General features: G+C 43.1%; 2 protein-coding genes across 3 annotated transcripts; one reads left to right on the top strand and one right to left on the bottom strand.

The window, feature by feature from the left end:
• Positions 1-95: 95 nt before the first annotated feature.
• On the bottom strand, positions 96-16,802 carry pdcd11 (programmed cell death 11). Of its 2 annotated transcripts, none has more exons than XM_071543886.1 (36): positions 16,740-16,802; positions 16,170-16,292; positions 15,606-15,749; positions 15,140-15,304; positions 14,735-14,896; positions 14,442-14,562; positions 13,913-14,088; positions 13,542-13,649; positions 13,092-13,304; positions 12,710-12,834; positions 12,534-12,594; positions 11,965-12,111; positions 11,552-11,803; positions 11,227-11,352; positions 10,866-11,060; positions 10,081-10,251; positions 9,655-9,868; positions 9,361-9,510; positions 8,577-8,689; positions 7,783-8,276; positions 7,505-7,567; positions 7,325-7,421; positions 7,039-7,128; positions 6,663-6,765; positions 6,241-6,418; positions 5,836-5,892; positions 5,554-5,676; positions 5,041-5,163; positions 4,574-4,742; positions 4,013-4,153; positions 3,675-3,818; positions 3,140-3,390; positions 2,285-2,453; positions 1,898-2,051; positions 984-1,149; positions 96-680 (listed from the first exon to the last, which is right to left on the bottom strand). In XM_071543886.1, the coding sequence occupies exons 2-36, from the start codon at positions 16,269-16,271 to the stop codon at positions 509-511; spliced, it is 5,439 nt and encodes a 1,812-aa protein (XP_071399987.1). In that variant the 5' UTR covers positions 16,272-16,292; positions 16,740-16,802; the 3' UTR covers positions 96-508. The 2 variants fall into 2 exon arrangements, with proteins under 2 accessions (XP_071399987.1, XP_071399986.1); XM_071543885.1 differs by having other exon boundaries at positions 3,675-3,821.
• Positions 16,803-16,981: 179 nt separating this feature from the next.
• On the top strand, positions 16,982-18,351 carry atp5md (ATP synthase membrane subunit k). Its single transcript, XM_071543896.1, has 4 exons — positions 16,982-17,067; positions 17,727-17,831; positions 18,001-18,094; positions 18,235-18,351. The coding sequence occupies exons 2-3, from the start codon at positions 17,745-17,747 to the stop codon at positions 18,088-18,090; spliced, it is 177 nt and encodes a 58-aa protein (XP_071399997.1). The 5' UTR covers positions 16,982-17,067; positions 17,727-17,744; the 3' UTR covers positions 18,091-18,094; positions 18,235-18,351.
• Positions 18,352-18,385: the final 34 nt, after the last annotated feature.

Consider the following 18,385-nt stretch of genomic DNA (forward strand, 5'->3'; position numbering starts at 1 on the left):
TATATATTGTTATTTTGTATTTGTTGCTTTTAAATAAAATGTCATGTAATGTATTGTAATGGTGGTGGATCTATTAATAAGCCAATCAGATGAAGTGATTGCTACCATTTTAATAAATCCAAATGGTATACAATAAGGTCCACACAGTGTGGTCAGGAACCTTTAACCATCCATACAAAAAATGTAGTAAACCAATAGTCAAAATATTCATTATACTCTTCCTAGCTCACAGTTCATTCTCATACAAAATGGATTCAAATCTAAGTTGATAAACTGTCAAATATTCATTGTTTATTTTTAACATTAAAAGAGGGTTAGGACCCACTTTACATTTCCTTACACACGTTTGTTAAGTTTTACAACATTACAACATAATATCCATGCTTCCAGGTTCAAAAGGCTCACATCAGCCAAATCCCAGTCGGTTGTTTTGAAGAGGAACCAATCTGGTCCACACACAGAAACGTTTCTCTAACACAGCTGTATGCATGTTTGTGTGCATTTGTCTCTAGCAGGCGGCTTCGGTCCCTTTAGCTTCCACAAACTCCAAAGCCTTGTCCTTCACTGCCTGGATACTCTCTGGGGTGCCGTGCTTCTTCTCGTATTCCAGGTAGCGCTTGAAGAAGAACTTGATCTTCTTCACTGCCACGCTCAGGTGGATCACACGGTCAAAGAGGGACCTGCAGGACACAGGAGGTTACAGAAGGGTGTTAGGATACTGGATAAAGCGAAGTGATTACAACAGTAATCAATTAATATGATCATTAAATTAGTCTGACACTTGTGACCTGGGAGGCATATACAAAGTTTCCATGAATTTCCAATATGTAGACTATGAGGGCTCATCAATTTACATGAGGTTGCACATTTCAGCAGGTATGTTTTCCAAAAATGAACAGTGCTGACGAGTTGCAAGGAATGGGGAAAAAAAAATTACCAGCCATGCAGTCAGAACACAAATTGGCAAAAGAGCTTCAGCTCACCTGATTTCCTTCTGTGATCCATGTTTGACCATGAGGTCAATGAAGACGGACCACAGGTCTGTACGTTTCGGGTAGCTAGTCAGGACTTTGTCGAACATGGAGCGGCCTTTCTCTGCATCACCGTAACGGAACTCCAGCTGAGCAAACTTGCCGATCACATCCACACCTGAGAGAGAGGATGACAGCATGCAGAGGTTAAAACATGTGGATATACACAGCTGGGGCAGGGAAACCTCAGTCTTACATAACTGAAGTGAGTGATATTACACATTGACAAGAACTGTGCATTTACATGAGGTGCTACATAAATGAAGCATGAAATTATTGTCAGCTTTACAATGATAATAAGGCCTCAAAAAGTCAAGTAAGGTTTATCTATGTAGTTAAATGTACCTAGATTTAAGTGAACTTTGTGATGTTCAATGGATTCTAGGAGTTATTTTGTGATGTTTATTGTGTAGGCACGTTCCCTCAACTGCCTTGTCTACATCTACTTCAGTTACTGAATTCCTACATTTCCCAGAATTACTTTTGACAATCCCCCAGAGAAAGGGCATGAATTTGTTGCGTTCAATCAAAGGTGGGTGTACAGGCAAAACTGGGACTAGTTTGTGAACACTGCGGCATGTCTATGATCCACACCCCTTACTAAAAGGTCAGTGTCTTATTGCTGAATTGCATTATGGTCTATGGAGGCTACTGTCAGAGGAGAAATCAGTATCTCTGCCTCTTCTATGATGGATTGTTGAAGGTCAGCGCAAAATGGTGAGTCTAGAAAGAAGCCCTTGCTCTTTGATTCTGAGGGACTGACCAACCTGAGTGATTTCATTTTCTCAGTGTGATTCCTGTTAGACACTGAGAAAGAAACAATATGGTATAAAGAGACATATAGTAAGTAAGAGAGGCCGTCTTACTCTCTTTGGAGGGCAGACTCTTGAGCGCCCTCTGCAGGAGAGCGCTGGCAGCGTCACTCTGGCCCTGCTGGAGTAGGAAGGTCCCATAGCTCAGCCACACCGCCTTGTTCTGACGGAACCGCTTCACCATCGTCTTATACAGGCCCTCCGCCTCCTGGACACACACACAAACACACACACACACACACATAGAGGACACAGGGCAGATACCACACAGACAGAAAAACATGCATATATTAGTAACTATGACACAGTATTATAAACACAAAAACACATGTAATCCTAGCAGCTTAAGCAAATGGGCTAGATATGTAGACTAAGGCCAGCTGTCAGTTCAATTCAGTTCAGGTCAGGTGAGTATAGTGTGAGACACCCAGTGGATCGTACCTTGGTCTTGTTGGACTTGGCATAAATGTCAGCCAGCTGCTGGTAGACCGGCATGGGCTCACAGAACTGCAGCGCCCACTCAAACACCTTCTTTAGGCTCTCCTCCGTGCCGTACATGTTCTCCAGGTTCAGCAGAGCCACCCACACATTCAGCTTCTCCTGCTCCTCCCTGGGCGAACGCAGGAAAGGGGTTTTACAAACAAACAGGCTTGGCCCATGAGTGCTGGTTTGATATTTGACTATTGCCTTTTGGAGTGCTTGTACTTAACTTTGTTCTCTGTTTGTCATGTCATGTGACTTCGCTGTAGTTTGATTTTATAGATCATTTTAGTTTGCTCTTTTTACATAGTTTTGACTGAAATTTGACTTGTATGGTCTACAACAGTGGTTCTCAACGTGGGGTCCGGGGACCACCAATGGTCCTTGAGGAGGTTCCAGGGGGTCCCCAGCAAATTGATGTATTGTTAAACTTCAGCATTATTTCATTTATAAGAAGTTAACAAAATTAGAGAATGTAGACGAATGATTGTATTGATCATAGTTTCACTGTTATCTCTCTACCTACAATACAGATAGTCATACATTTCTGGACAAAATCATATCAAACAATAAAAAGATACTCAGATTTTTGTCTGAGAGACAAAATCTCATCAAATGGGGGTCCGTGGTCCTAATGTGGACTAAATTAGGGGTCCTTGATATGAAAAAGGTTGAGAATCACTGGTCTACAACTTTTATGTTTGTCTTGATGCTGCTTTCTTGGCCAGGTCTCCCTTTATTCATAATCTTAATGGGACTAACCTGGTTAAATAAACATTAAACATAGAATAATATATAATTCTACCAGTCAGTCACCTGAAGGAGATGGTTTTGAGGGCCCTCTCGGCCACAGTGCGGGCCTGCTCGATCTGGGTGGCCTGCAGATGGTGGGCCATGTACTGGAGCCAGAGCAGCGAGCTGCTGGGCGAGGCCAGGAGCAGGCGCTCGAACGCAGCTGTGTCCTGCGGCCTCAGGTTGGGGTCCATCAGCTCCGCCTCCCGCTGCACCAGAGCCTTCTCCGCCGCCTTCTTCTCCAGCTCCAGCTCATGGCGAGACTTCTTCTGGGACTGGGAGAGGAGAGAGAGTGTGGGGGGTGAGAGAGAGGACAGGGAGGAAAGAAGTCAAGTGGAGAGAGCGACAGCAGCAATGGTTAGAAACAGAAGAGAGGAGGAAACAGGAAAAGGTCATGAACGTAAAACAAAGACTTAGACCCTTAAAGTCCAGTATGTAAGTAAGTATAGTAAGTCCACTATGAATACCGAAAACTTTGAAAAAAAAAAATTGGATCCAATTAATAATCCTATCACTATACATGCTCCATTAGAGTTACAGCCCCAGCATGTCCCCTCACCTTGCCGCTTTCCTCTTGGTCCTCCCCATCGCTGGAGTCTGCCTCCTGGGCTGCAGAGGCTGGCTTCAGGGAGTTGAGTCCCATGTCCCAGGAGAAACCTGCTGACACCTGCAGTCTGGATGGACCCGCTGGGCTGGGCTTCACCTGCTGAGCGACAAGGAGGGAAAATTACATTTTTAAGGTTACAATCTGGATACGATTCGAGATTCTTTAATCCGCATTCATCAGATTCTCTTCTCTCATGACTGCCATGTCAAATAGATGACATTACCAACTTTCCCAAAGCTAAGGAGAGAGGCAGGGATGGGAAATTACTGACTAGCAGTGACCATGCTTACTTTTGCAGGCTCTGGTTTGGGTTCTTCATCGTCTTCCTTATCCTCCTCTTCCCTGAAGTACACCTCCACCCCGCTGTCACTGTCCTCAGTCTTTGCTTTCTTTGTTTTCTTCTTCTTTGGTGGGACTTGGTCTGCCTGTTCCTGGTAAATGACACAATAATAAGTAGTACCAATGAGTATTAGGTAAACATACACATCAGTGATGCAGTGAAAACCTGGTTGCCATGAATACTGCACAGTATGCACAGAGACCAATCACACCAAGATCAATGCAGAGTTTATTGCTGCCAGACCAAAGGATTATAAATGAAGTTTGCATTGATCTATGTGTAAGGAAGTGTCTTTCCTATACTGAGTAATATTTAGCTCCTCCACCTTAATAAAACTTAAAGGCTTGTTTACTATTTGACGTAAGGAGTGACTGAAGGAGGAAGGAAGGAAGGAAGGAAGGAAGGAAGGAAGGATCAATGCAAGGAGGGGACTTATAAGAAAAAACAGAACGGAAGAAAGAGGGAGGCAAGCACACAGTATGAAGGAAGAACATGACAGCTGTTGTGTTACCTGTTGGATCCCGGACAGCGTGCGCTCCCTCTTCTTCTTAGTGTCATGTTTCTTCTTCTCCTCTCCAATCAGACGCAATGGCAGACCAAGGGATTCTGGGAGCACATCTGGCTTCCCGGTGTCCACTGGGAGCAGAGAGAGGTCAACTAGCTCCTCCTCTTTGTCAATACTGAGGAGAGGGAGAGGAATAGAGAGAGAATCGCAGAGAAAGAATAGTCAAAAGAAAGGAAAAACAACGGCTATATGACAACATTGTGTCCACAAATGGCTGCTTCTAAAGAACAAATTAAATTCTGGTGTCTGGTATGGTCACTGGTAGGAAACCTCACCACACAGTAAGTAACAAATTGACATCCAAAATTAAGATGATTGAGTGACCTGAGTCATCTTATAGGTATCGACCATGACACTCTCTGAGTTGAACAGGAGGGGGTGAATTTAACAGCGGGAAATTCGCGCATCTTCACCTGAGGATCTTGACAGTGAGCAGGGTGTTGAGAGGCAGGTGCTGAGAGAGGACATTGTGCTTTGTCACAAAGTACTTGGTGGACTGCTGGAGTTGGGCTCTTCCTGTGATGCTCCGAGACAACCTGGAAGAAAGACGAACACGTGGAATAAAGATGAACACACAACACTAGTTAGCTACATGTAGAGCCACAGAGTGCCAGGTTCCACAAGTTCAGAGAGCAAGAAATGAGGAACGGGATGGGAGAGAGGAATGACCTTGTGATACCCACCAAAATAAATACAATACAATAACATTTTGCAGAAAATCAGAAGCATGTTGTTCCTTCTAATGGTTCAAATGTTTCTTTGGATACAAATGTGTCCTTTCTGTCCTGTCTTATGTCGAAAAAAGTTACCGCCCCTTCTCGTCTCTGCTAACAAGCCATCTGCTTCCCCCCTCTTTGTTAAAGCTCCGCTTTGGACTTGGAATACTAAATCTATCTGTAGGCAAGTGGTCCTGAATGCATTTTTACCTGATAAAGACTCCTTGCTCTCCCACAGACTTGACGTAGCCTCTGATAATCTGACCCGCCTTCAGTTCCTCTATGGTCAAGACTTCTGGGTCCTTCACTGGCTTGGCCTGCGCTGGGTTCAGCCTGGAAGAGCAAAGTAACAGTCAGTCACAGAGTGAAAATAAATGGTAGGATGGACCAAAATAGTAATTTAGGGTGTAATAAGACATATATTCTCTGTAGCTCTGAATTTCTAAAAAAAAACCTTATGAATCCAACTATTACAATGAAAGATTCTCATACCTTGATGGACGGAGAGACAACTGCCACTTGCCGTTTTCATTCCCCAGAAGGTAACACCTGGGCAAAAAGAGGAGGCAAAACCAATTAACTCTCAATCCACACTTCAAACTAGGGTTCAACCAAAATGGGCTTTGAAGGCCAATACTGATGCAGATATTTTTGGATTGTAGCGGCTGATAGCTCATACTCTGTGCTGGTATTCCCCTAAGAATTCTATTCTTGGCGGGGTGAAAAATCATCAAACAGCATTTCAAACCATGAGAAATTGCATCATATTGGAAGAGGACAACATTGACAGATTGATTATCAGATTTTTATATAAGACCAATAATTGTGTAAGATTTTGTCAGGCTGTCAGCCAAGCTCGGCTTGCCCTGGTCTGGGTCTGAAGCTCCACCTACTGACCTGACCAGCTGATCCTTGCTGTAAGCCTCCAGGGGGTTTGGCCGGTAGGCATCAGCCAGGTCCATAATGGCAACAGTTCCCGTGGCGCCAAAGGGAAGCTTGACCAGCAAGCCAATGTGTGGCTGAACATTAGTCACCATGCCCAAAGTAACACTGCCTTTCTCCAGTGTGTGCACACCTGGATAACAATCGGAAACAGAATGAAATTAAAAAAAATCTGTTTTTTACATTTGTTGAACAATATGAAATGAATGCAGAGAGAAAGATAAAGATCACAGAAGCAACACACCAACAATATAAAAATTGATGATAAAAGCATGCCAAGAGGCTACGGGGTCTGTGGCGTGAAGGGGGGTTCATGTAAAGACTGATGATGGGACGGCAGTAAATGATAAATTGACAAAGTCTAAGTCCAGCCTTACCAGTGAGAGATAGGACTAAGCGTTGAGGTTTGGAGTTCACCTCCACCACTCTGGCACTGACTGCCTTGCCCATCTTATACAGCTTCTCTGGGTGGCTGGCATCCTGAAAACAAGCACATTTCAAATGACAGCTGTTTAAAGTGATGGTTCATCTAATATTTTCTTATTTTTCTCTTGGGCTGCAGTAACCTTTGACTCCTTTTGTTATGAGCTAAGCTTTGCCAGATGGCAGCAGCCCCAGGCTGTTAACAAGCCACACTTGAAGAATGTTGAAAATGATCTGGCATGTGCTCCTAATACAAAATGTTCATGCATTTTTATAAACAATTAAAGTAAATACAACTTAGTGTGTGTGCAGCTGCTGCATCAAACTTACTTTAGGATCAGTGATCATGGCCAGCAGTTCGACAGTCCCAGTAATACAAGGATCAGTGGTGACCTCCAAAGACTTCCTCTCTGGATGATACTGAGGACAGAAACATAAACACATAGTTAACAATTATGTGTGGATTAGGGACTAGGCTATATTCCAATAATGACTCTTGCTTTCTGGCCCTTTTAGGTTGTCTTTGATCTTGTTTTTCCATTTTTGCTCAAAAAGTTGAGGGAAAATTGCAAAGGAAGCGGAAAAACCACATATTGCAAGCCGTTGTTAAACTTACCTTTGATACAAAGCATGTAACTTCTTCCCCGACCTTATAGCTGCTCAGTTTTTCTTTTGCTGTGACCGGTTTGAATTCTACACTCGTGTCCAGCTTGCTATAAGGAGAGACAGAAACTAATGGAAAAACAACTACAAACAAAATAGCATGATGTCATGTGACAGAAGTCAGAACACTTACCTGGGTAGAAGTGTTAGCTCAGGAATGGTGTATGTGAACTTGGGATGGGAGAAGGGCAAGAATCTGAAATAAAGAAGGCAGTCAATGGGATTAATATTTGTTGAGATGCATTGAACTTAAAATTAAAGACAACACACAAAATCATCACCATAAATCTTTACAGTCTACCTGGTATTTTATGGTTAAGAATGCAATCAAGCCGATTCCCCAACTCAAATGGCAGCTTTGGGTCTAAAGAAAAGGATTAACTTCTAAAATACTAAAAGTTTAGTATTCACCTGTGGCTGGTGGCCTCTCGCCCTCCGATGACCCTGGCGGTGACCACACTGCCCACTTTAACCAAGGAGGTGGGGAGGGTGCCCAGGAACACTTTCTCCGTCACCTCGGACACGTGCACACTGCCCGTGCTTCCGTCCTCCAGTGTGACCAGCACGCACGCAGGCTTCACCGCCCGCACCTTACCCTTGAGTATTTCACCAAAGCAGTGACCCTTGGCTGACGGCTGACTTTCCGAGAGCGTGTGCTGGCGTCTGGGTGCGGTGCGCTCCCACGACACCAGGGGGAGTCCCTGCAGTTCGGAACAGCTGGGTTCTATAACGTTAACGGCCAAATGCATTCCCGGCTTCAGCTTCTCCGACTCAAAGAGGAATGTCTCGTTCAAGTGGCTGGTGGTTTGGATCACAGTCAGCTGTGCCGTGTCGTCCAATGAGACGACAGCAAAGTCTCTGTCTATGTGTTGCACCATCGCTGTGTGTTTTGCCCCTTCAGTTAACTGTAAACATACAAATGGAAACATTAGGATCAAAAAGCAGAATAGTTTAGGATCAGATTGTCATGTGATGGATAGGGACCATTTCAAACCTATGACTGTCCTAACCTTCACTATATACCACCAACATTCACAACAATGCTCACAGGTTTGTACATGTTTAACTGTAGGAGAGTGAATCAGGGTGTTGCAGAAAAAGACAAAGTGTGCTCAGTCAACCTTTCCTCAATAAACAAAAAGGTAAAAACTTAGCCATCGTTTTGAAACATATCAGCAAGTGGCATTAGGGAGAGTAATACTCACAGATTTCCTCTTCGCCATTAGCTTGGACAGGATGGACACATGGACATGAGAGGACAGGATGTCAACATGGAGGATGACTGCACCAACTTTCTGTCCTGGGGTCAAGGTCACACCTGAAAAACATGCAGGTCATCATCACTCACATAACGTGATTACAGCTTAACATGCAATATATGTTGCAGAGATCAAGATCTCTAGATTTCCAATTCACCTCCTTGTGGAAAGCCAGAATATTTTCATCTGCTGACTTTACTAGACAGTAAATTTCAGTCTTCATCAGTGTAGGTGTAAAATCCCAAAAAGTGGTGACACCTCTGCATATTTATCTTACCGTAACTACTGTACGTTGATTACCAACTTTCAGATGACGACAAGATCAGTATGGCATTCATCAGAAAAAAAAAAAACACTGCTATGTGTTCAGTATTGTATTCAATATACAATTGTGTGAAGATTTTAACAGAACATTAAATGCTGTCGGTTATTAAAATATGTTGTATTGCAACACATGCAGTAAATTGATTTTACTATGCTTTAACAATGAGCAATATTTTAAAATTATTTTGATAAATACTGCAATGGCAACATTTACCATAATAGTTTTGGCCAACATAATTATGCCATGAAAACCTCATACCAGACCATGTTTGCCAAAAGACTGCAAAAACTTGGTGTCATCTTCACAGGTAAGTGAGACATTTAAGATCTGAAGTAACAATAACGCTATGTATTAATTACTACACAGCGTTCCAGAAATTTACTGATTTTCTGATTAAATATCTACCCATGACATGGTGCTTGGAGGCCAGTATGGTGGCACCAGCCAGCACATCAGACTTAAAGGCGGCTGCGCCGTCCTTCAAATTATCCACAGTCAGCTTCAGCTTCTGGCCAACAGACAGCGCAGCCAGCTGCTGGCGGAGATCAGAGTCATCTGAGAGTGGAGACAGAGACAGTAAGAAGTTAAGACACTGAGGCCAGACTTCACCTAAAGTATTAATGAATCAAAACATCAGATTTTTATTCAATTTGCTTGTCAGATGCTACTGGTGGTAGACACACACATACACACACATACCTCTAGTAGCCAACATTTCAGTCACAGCCCTTTTCTCCTGCAGACCTCTTATGAGTCTGGTCTGGGCCTCCCCCTCTGGGGTCATGACCTCTGAAACTTTCAGCGTGACAAGGAAACGACGCTTCTCCTCATCCAGGTTGGTCACCTTCGCAGTCACTGTTTGGCCCAACTGGAAGGCAGTCGTCGCATCACTGATGAACTTGTCACTCATGGCCTGCGAGGAAGGGCGGAGAAAGAATTTTAGTAGGAAAAATGAGTAAATCACCACTCACAAGTGTGTGTGTTACATCATGCAAGAAACTGAAGACAATCTCACATCACTGACCATTTCATACCATTTAACCTCTAAATACTTAAGACTGAAATTCTTGTTGCAGGTACAGTTACCGGTTTTTAAGGTAGCTGCAGAGACGGCCCTTTACTCACCGACTTGGGTGCGAGACCAACAAGGCCGTATGGAAACTCTACAAAGACACCATAGGACATGATGTTCTTGATCCAGCCAATCAGCTGCATGCCAACCGTGATGTCAGAGAAATCCTTAGCAACCACTCCCTCCTCCAGTGACCATTTTACTGTGGGCTTCTTGGTCAGAGTCTTTAAAATAGCTGGAGTTAAGGGAAATACAGAAGACTACTTTCCTGCTTTGAATAATTTAATTTTAGTAATTTAGGTGCATGTAATTTAAGTGCAGGGTCCAAAATTACTACCTGACAAGCACCCAATGCCAGTAAAATACGTCACACTGACTAGTTACATCTTGAGTTGATGACATTTGAATGCCTCTGATATATTGAGTTCTGTCCAAATTTCGTATGAATTCCAAAATTGATCTGTAGTATAAGTGAGTGCGCAAGTTTTAAATACATTGGCTGATTCTCTACATGAAGTAGCATTGAAAACAGGTAGGGAGACTATTTTATATAAATTATGCTTGGCAGGGATTTTTTTTGTTTACTAGCGCTTGGTGAACAATATTTTAGACACTGGGTAGCTGGGTAAGTGCACAAAATCATACATAGTTGATGAACAAGCACAACATATCGCAGTTAGATGTTAGTTATTCAAATCTAATATAATGTCTACAAAAATAATGAACTAAACCTTTTTAAAGTTAATCAAAACTTCCATTACAGTGCCTGGGGAGGTTACCTTTTCAGGCATCATCATATGCATACAAAATCTACAGACTATGTAAAAAGAAAGGATACAATGTTCTGTTTGTTCTTGCTGAGGCAGACGAGGTTGGAGATGGTGTCTCCCTCCTGCAGGGTCTCCCACAGCAGAGGGCAGTTGGACATGTGGTCAGAGAGGTGCATGGTGGGTAGTATGGCGCGGACCTCATCAGGGAGGATTGCCACCTCCAGACCGTTGATTGACTTATTCAGCACCTTGGCCTCCAACGTCTACGTCATACCCAAACACAGTGCAGGTGTTAGATTTGACCATTAGCAAACTGTTGAGATCAAAAATGTATATATTGAGACTTATAGTGCATAGCTCAAAGGAGAAAGAGAGAACAGGGGACCAATAGCAAAACCCCAAAAAACATAAGGTCTGTCTCCATCTTACCTTCCCCACCTCACAGTCAAACTCCGGCTTGGCGGGTGTCTCAGGGTCTCCCTCCATCACAGCCTTAAATGACAGCACCATCTTCTCCTTCTCTGGGTCACACTGGAGAACTTTAGCCTTCACCACCTGGCCAAACAACAACAACCAACTCATTAACTGTCAAACAATTATGATGAGTCAACGACAGTCATATACTTGACACTTAAATGAATTAAACCGTTGGGCTAAGGCTGAGGAGCAAAGACACCTACAGCCTCTCACCAGGTCTTTAAAAAAGTGATTTCCACATGACTCTCTCTGTGTCCGTGTTCTTTTATCTCCTCACCTGCCCAACATAGAAGACTTCCTCAGGACTGATGATAGGCTCAGAGCTGAGCTCGTTGACAGGCACCAGGCCCTTGACGCCGTTGTAGAAACGAACGATGCAGCCAAAGCCCTTGATGCACACAATGAAGCCATGGGACACACGGCCGACCCGGGCGTCAGTATAGCTGAGGAACAAGGGCAGGGTGGATTCCACCAGGGCCTTCTTCCTGGTCAGGCTCAGTCTTTTCCTCTCCACGTCTACCGAAAGCACCTGAAGAAACACACACATACACACCCGGTCAAAAAACAGAAAACAAACTGGCATATACAGACGCTGCAGGACAGTAGATGCTGCATTTCAAAGGTCTCTCAACACTTAAATGTTTGCAGTCTTCTCTACGGCTTTAAGACGAAGCTGAGTGTTGCACTGACCCGACATTTGACCTTCATGCCCTCTGTGTACTTCTTCTCTGGGTTCTTGAGGAGGATATCAGACAGGTGGGTCCTGGGCACCAGGCCTTTAATGTGGTCAGACAGATGCACCACCATCCCATGATCCAGCAGGACCGACACTTTCCCCTTGGGGGAGAGTGAGAGACGGACACAGACACAGAGAACAGGATGATTAACGTGTGTTAAGGGAATGTGTCAGAAGAGAGAAGTAGGTGGAGAGGGTATTTATATGAATGTTTACACATATGACTGAATGAGGTAGAATCTGTGTCCACATTCTGATTTTTTTTCTTTCACACCAATTTAGATTGACATACTTGCTGGATAAAAAGAAGAAACTTAGGCCTAAGGAGTGCACAGTTTCTTGACATCACATTACATGATTTCTGGGTAATAAAGTCTTTCAAACTTCCAAAAATTCAAACAGTTATCTCCTGCTGCCACTTGGGGCCACTAAAGTGAGAAGTTGCCTAGTACAGCTTTAAAAAAAAAAACTTTAATCCAAGTGATGCGTGCAAGCAGGATCGTAGGTGATCTTTTGCTCTTACCTCTACAACCTGGCCAGCCTGAAGATCATGATATCTATAGAAAGGCTTCTCAATAATACTCCTGGAAAAGAGACAAACACTTTTACAAATACATCAAAATGGCATACAACACAAACCATGTATGCAGGGTTCACGGCTTACTACAGAGCAAGGTGCATAAACACTGTGCCACATACTTCCGTAAGGTGACAAAACGGATCTGGTCCATGGGGCTAAAGTCAAGGATCCTGCAGGTGTGCCCAGGCATGGCCAGCAATCGATTTTCATTAGGCGGCGCATGAGGCTCCTTCAGGTGTCTCCTCTGGGGGAAGGAGAACAAAAAGACGTTTGACCCAGGACTGGCTCTACAGAATATTTAGAGAGACCATGTCTTCTTTACACAACTCTCTCAAACAGCAGTAAAAAAGGTCACTTTTTTAGAGTCTGATCACTGCCCAAAGAAAAGAGAATCTGAATGCTACATGAATTCATAACAATGGAGAGCCTTTGGAGACAAAACTCATGCCAAGACAAGAGCACAGTGGAGGAAGCAAATATTCAAAGCACAGCCCGACTCACATGTACGAAGACCAGCGTCTTGTCGGGCAGTTCCAGCATGGCTCCGGACATGTGGTGCATAGTGGTCATCTTGCAGCTGCTGACCACCTCACCAATGCGGTCGCCACCAGTAGGGGTGGTGTCCAGCCTGGTCCCAGGCTGAACCAGGTAGCTGCGCAGGGACAAGCCCACCAGACGGGCAGATGGCTCCACATACAGCAGACAGGCTCGCACCTGGACGGGTTGATGCAGGAGAGGCTTAGGCTGCCACGTTTACGCTCTAATATGAGGACATTCTCAAACCACACACTAGAATTACTAAGTAGAATATAATGGTTGCATATGATTTATCGCTTTCATCTAGAGTGTGACTAGATCTGTTATCACATAGCTGAAAAATAACAGACTCAAGATGATGCACTGTCTTGTACATGCCAAGAGGATCTATGTGCCAGGTGAAGGATCACGTACCTCATCTCCCTCAGTGTAGCTGGACACCTGCTCTGGCTCCATGTGGAGGAAGTCCACCTGGCCACTGAAGGACGAAAGGAAGTCCAGGATCAGACCATGTTTGGTCACCTGCAACACAGAAACCCCAACTTCATCAAAAATAAACTGGGCAAAAATGAAAGTTATGATAGCTACTGTCTTGAAGGTAATAGGGCAATTTTAGACCATGTAAGCTGTTAGTTCATTTAAGTGGAATTCAACTCCACCTGTCAAATCTCAACAGAATTTTAGATAACCCCTGAATTTCGGATACCCTCATATGCTTGATGTATTCATATTACTGTAATAAAAAACAGGAGAAATGTCATTACCAAAGTAAAAGTTTTCTCTACCTTTTTTATGCTGGCTTTGACCAGCAGCCCAGGCAGCAGGTTAGTGAGGTTCCAGCCATGCTGGGTTTCAGCACAGGCTTGGGCAAGAGCCGGGGGGCTGACAGAGAGGCGGACCACACGCCCGTCATTCTTTACCTCTTCCAACTGGGAAGTCACATACTGACCCACTTTCAGCTCTGGACACACAAGAACAATGACAATTACTTATTAAGTCCTAGGTAGACCTAGGTAGAATTACAACTCATTCATTACTTTTTTATATTTGTTTAATTGTAACTGGCAAAGTGGAATAAATTGCCCTGTCCAAAAGGAGCAACACCTGCTGAACTTCAGGAAAGAATCATGCAGTTGTTCATGGTAAATGCCAAATTGGTGGTGTGAGGCACGCGTGAAACTGACTTTTGCACTACTGTGTGGCACTTAAGTCAAGATCTGAATGGGGCCTTAGTGATTGGCCCAGTCTGAGATTTATCTATCAAAATTTAATTTCCTCAGGGAATGAAAAGTGATTTGAATTATGTTGTCATACCTTCAGGATTGTTGTGTTTGTCTTTTACTGCCTTCTTAGGCAGGAAGGCTTTGGTTCCACTCATGCCGATGTCAACTATGTAGCCGTGATCCTCCACACTCTCCACACAGCCACTCAAGACCTAAGTCAACAAACACAGGGCGCACAAAATAATAATCCTGAATGAAGCACAAAAGATCAAAACAGTGAAGAAGCTGTATATTTCCGTGAATTTTGTAGGCTAAAGGAAGACGAATGCTTGGGTATTTGAAGATGGATGTTTGGGTAATTGAAGACGCTCATTACTGACTCACCATGCCAGCTTTCAGAGAGCCTGACGTGAGAGCCTTGTTGACCAGCTTGGGATTGATTGACAGCTGGATGCTAACAGAGCCTCCCTTGGCTGTATCCAACTTGGCAACCACACACCTGAACACCATGCCGGGGTAGAAGAGGTGCGGCAGGGAATAGATTTCCTGTGAAGTGAAAAGTAAAAGATCTGCCTCTTAGATACAGTACAAAGAAAGTAAGTGTAAACTTTATGATTTAAGCCAAGTTTCTTTGTAACCCTTGTAATTAAATGAAGTAAATAGTACTCAAATGTGAGATGAGTGTAAAGGCTACAGACAAAAGCATTGCCTTCACCGCCTTCCATTAAAAAAAAGAAGAATAAAACACTCAACTCCCACAGTACTCAAATCAAACTCCCATAGGCCTACCTCTGTGTCATCAGCATCCAGTTGCTCGCTGAGCAGCTTGGTGTAAGAGTCCGAGATGTTCTTGATGCTGAGGAAGCCTTGCAGGCCACAGGGGAGGCTGACTGTCACCTCAAAGTCTGTGACCTCCTTCACACAGCCCAGCATCAGCATGCCCTCCTTCAAACTCTGGAAGGAAGAAAAACACACATAAAATCAAAGTCAGTAAATGTTCTGAACAGTCAAAGTAGGTTCATTTATTTTTCATACTTTGGGGCATGGGTAAAGCTAAGCGAGGGAGGGGAGGAGGACCACGGAAATAAATGTCAGAGGGACTTAATGTTTTGTTTTAGTCAGGGGTCAGAAACTAAAGTAACTGTGTTTGTGTGATATACTGTATTATTCATGCACAGTGGTGTCATAGTTAGTTATTTTACTGGCAAATACATCTGCTTAACACATTTAAAGAGATACAAATGAGTGCTGGTACCTTGATATGTAGAATTTCCACACATTTAGCCGATGCATTGAGTGTCAGAGCATCTTCCTTTTCTTTGCCTGTCTTTTGCTTCTTGAATTTCTTTTCATCTTTCGTGGCGCCCTTTCTTTTCTTAGGTTCTGTTTGTTCCTTTGCCTGAGGAAGAAAATTCAGCATAATATTGTTCATCTACAGAACAACTATAAAATAGACATTTGACTCAATCCGTGTGTAGACTGATACTAGATAGATACTAGTGCTTGAGGTAAACACGATATGTCCAAATGAGAAGAGGTGAACTGTAGATCATATGAAAGAAAATGGATATGAAGGCAGCAGGAGAACAGCTGAAGTGAAATCAGAATAAACTTCTACTGAGCTACTACCTTGAGGCAAATTTAAAAGGAGACAAATAAGTGAGACCTACATTAACAGGATTTTTTTTGTCTCTCTGAGGATATTCATGCAACTTGAGCCCAGATCAATACATTCCTTTTCACAACAACATTTGTATAGACAACATCAAGCCTGTGGGCAAAAGTCTGGGTGTGGAAAGCGAGAAGATTTGAACTCTACCTGGAACAGGTTGTCCACCTCTGTCCGCTGCACCACTACTTTGCTCTCAGCGGGCTTCTTGGCTGTCCCTCCTCTGGGGAAGTCCTCCTCCATTGATGTCATGTTTGATAATGTCTCAAATGTCTGAACAAAGGAACCACTGTGTCAGCGAATGCATCCTTTAAACCCTCTAAAATGCTGTCAGATCATAACTATAGATTCCTCGCAAAAAAAAAAAAAGACTAGTGATTCTGACTTGTAGATGGTTAGTGATTGTGGCCAAGCATACACTATTTGATATAACCATATGTTCATCTAACTGAATAGCTAGTTAGACAGAGGTAACGAAGTCGGTTGGTTGTGACCCAAGACGTTTATTAATCGCAATCTTGCCACAACGTTAATACTGAAAACATGCAAGAGATAGCTAACGTTAACATGTTACGACCAGGTTAACACTCCAGCTATGGGTGTAAGTTTTGCCAGTCGACAAAGGGTAATCAAAATAGACAGACACAAACACGATTTTTTTTTTTATATCACTGTCAAAGTCTGCACACAAGATTCATCACCAATGTATATATATCTTACGGTAAATCTCCGGTTTCCAGGTATCCAAACTCACATGTGTTGATCACAAGCACGCCATGTTTCCAGACCGGAAGACACACTCACAGGGGCGTTTCATAGGTTGTCCAATCAGCGTCAACTCTGAATGATTGACGCTTTGGTAAGCCATTCAGTGATCATTTTTTCTGAAAAGGTCGACCCTGACTTTGAGTGACATCACGTTGGGCTATACATATTGATTTATATTGGATCGCTGAGAGTAGGTGGGATTTCCTGGTAAATTCAGCATTGCGGCCTCTGTTGAAGGGCACTTGTCTCAGTCTGTTCACACAAGGGTCGTGTATTAAAGGTAAGAGAACGCATTCAGAAAGAAATTAGCTAAATAGTTATACATTTGCATTTAAATAATGCTAAGTATTACCCAAATTGTCTGTAAAACACTTTGTGAAATTGTACTAGGTAACTTGGCCACAAAATTAACTAGCTAGCTATTTGAAGCTAGCAAGCTAACTTAGCAAGCTAACACTAACTTGCTGGAGAGTGTGCCGCTTTGGTAGCTGAATGCATCACTGCTAGCTTAGCTAGTTATACAGTAGGTGATACACTGATAAAAGTCACCCTGAATGATATGCCCGCTTGTGCATTTGTCAACCAGAGCACTATGTTGAAATGAGGTAACGTTAATATTTCGCTGAAAATGTCATGCTGGAAATGTCACAGGACAGCTTGTCCTCAGCTTCTTGACAGATCAAACTTACCCGAAATGCTCTGCCAACCATTAAGCCATTAAGGCTGTACGCTCCCTTATGTAATAGTGCAATAATTAACAATTGCACTGTTTTAATTTGTGTGGTGTGTGTATAACAACCGCATACATTTCTCACTATATATCGAAGAGCCTCTTTAATGCTTTCACTACTTGAGTTTCCTGGAGTTCTCCCACACTCACCCCTGACACACTCGTCCAGAAACATGAACTGCTCATTCACCTCACTCCTCTTGCTTTAGGACCATTTACGATCCATCATGGGAGGACACGACGCTGGAAGTCAGCACCAGTTCACTGGGATTGCCAAGTACTTCAATTCATACACAATCACAGGAAGGAGGAATGTGAGTAGGCAATAGATGTGTTGATGTATTGTGTACAACTCATTCATCTTGATTTTGGTTTCAAATCACTGATATTTTCACCTATAGACTGCATTTTCCCACCTGACAGTTGAAGTCTATGTACCCTGAATTTAACTCTCATACGATTACATGTTCCTTGTTTCTCCAGTGCGTTTTGGCCACATACGCCAGTATACTAGCCATTGGCCTCTTCTTTAAACTGAAGCCCAAGAAACAGGCTGCTGTCACGGAAAAGTGATAATGTAAGTATTTTGAATATTTTTTATCCCATCTTTATACATATTTCAAACCATTACACTTGTACAAATTATTACTGCATGTTCCACAGGTTTGTTCTTGAATTTTGGAAGACTCACTAAAGGCCCTTTTTGTCTCCTTACAGGTGTCCATTTTGACCACCATTTATTATATAGCTGGGAGTGGCAGCTTGGCTTGCTTGTAGTAAAATGTGACCATTTGTTTGGTGTTCTCATGTTAACAATAAAGATCTATGCCCAAATCATAGAAAACATTGTTTTATTTACAGCATACAC

The sequence above is a fragment of the Centroberyx affinis genome, unplaced genomic scaffold (genome assembly GCF_046629955.1).
Source record: "Centroberyx affinis isolate AG114_WGS23_722 - 3 ecotype Tasmania unplaced genomic scaffold, CSIRO-AGI_Caff_v1 ptg004399l_1, whole genome shotgun sequence".
NCBI lineage: Eukaryota > Metazoa > Chordata > Actinopteri > Beryciformes > Berycidae > Centroberyx > Centroberyx affinis.

Coding starts and splice junctions, on each gene's coding strand:
- pdcd11 (XM_071543885.1), bottom strand. CDS start 16,271: ATGACATCAATGGAGGAGGACTTCCCCAGAGGAGGGACAGCCAAGAAG. Junction 15,305..15,605: donor TGGAAATTCTACATATCAAG/GTACCAGCACTC, acceptor TCTTCCTTCCAG/AGTTTGAAGGAGGGCATGCT. Junction 3,822..4,012: donor CCAAACCAGAGCCTGCAAAA/GTAAGCATGGTC, acceptor CTTGTCGCTCAG/CAGGTGAAGCCCAGCCCAGC.
- atp5md (XM_071543896.1), top strand. CDS start 17,745: ATGGGAGGACACGACGCTGGAAGTCAGCACCAGTTCACTGGGATTGCC. Junction 17,832..18,000: donor CAATCACAGGAAGGAGGAAT/GTGAGTAGGCAA, acceptor TTGTTTCTCCAG/TGCGTTTTGGCCACATACGC.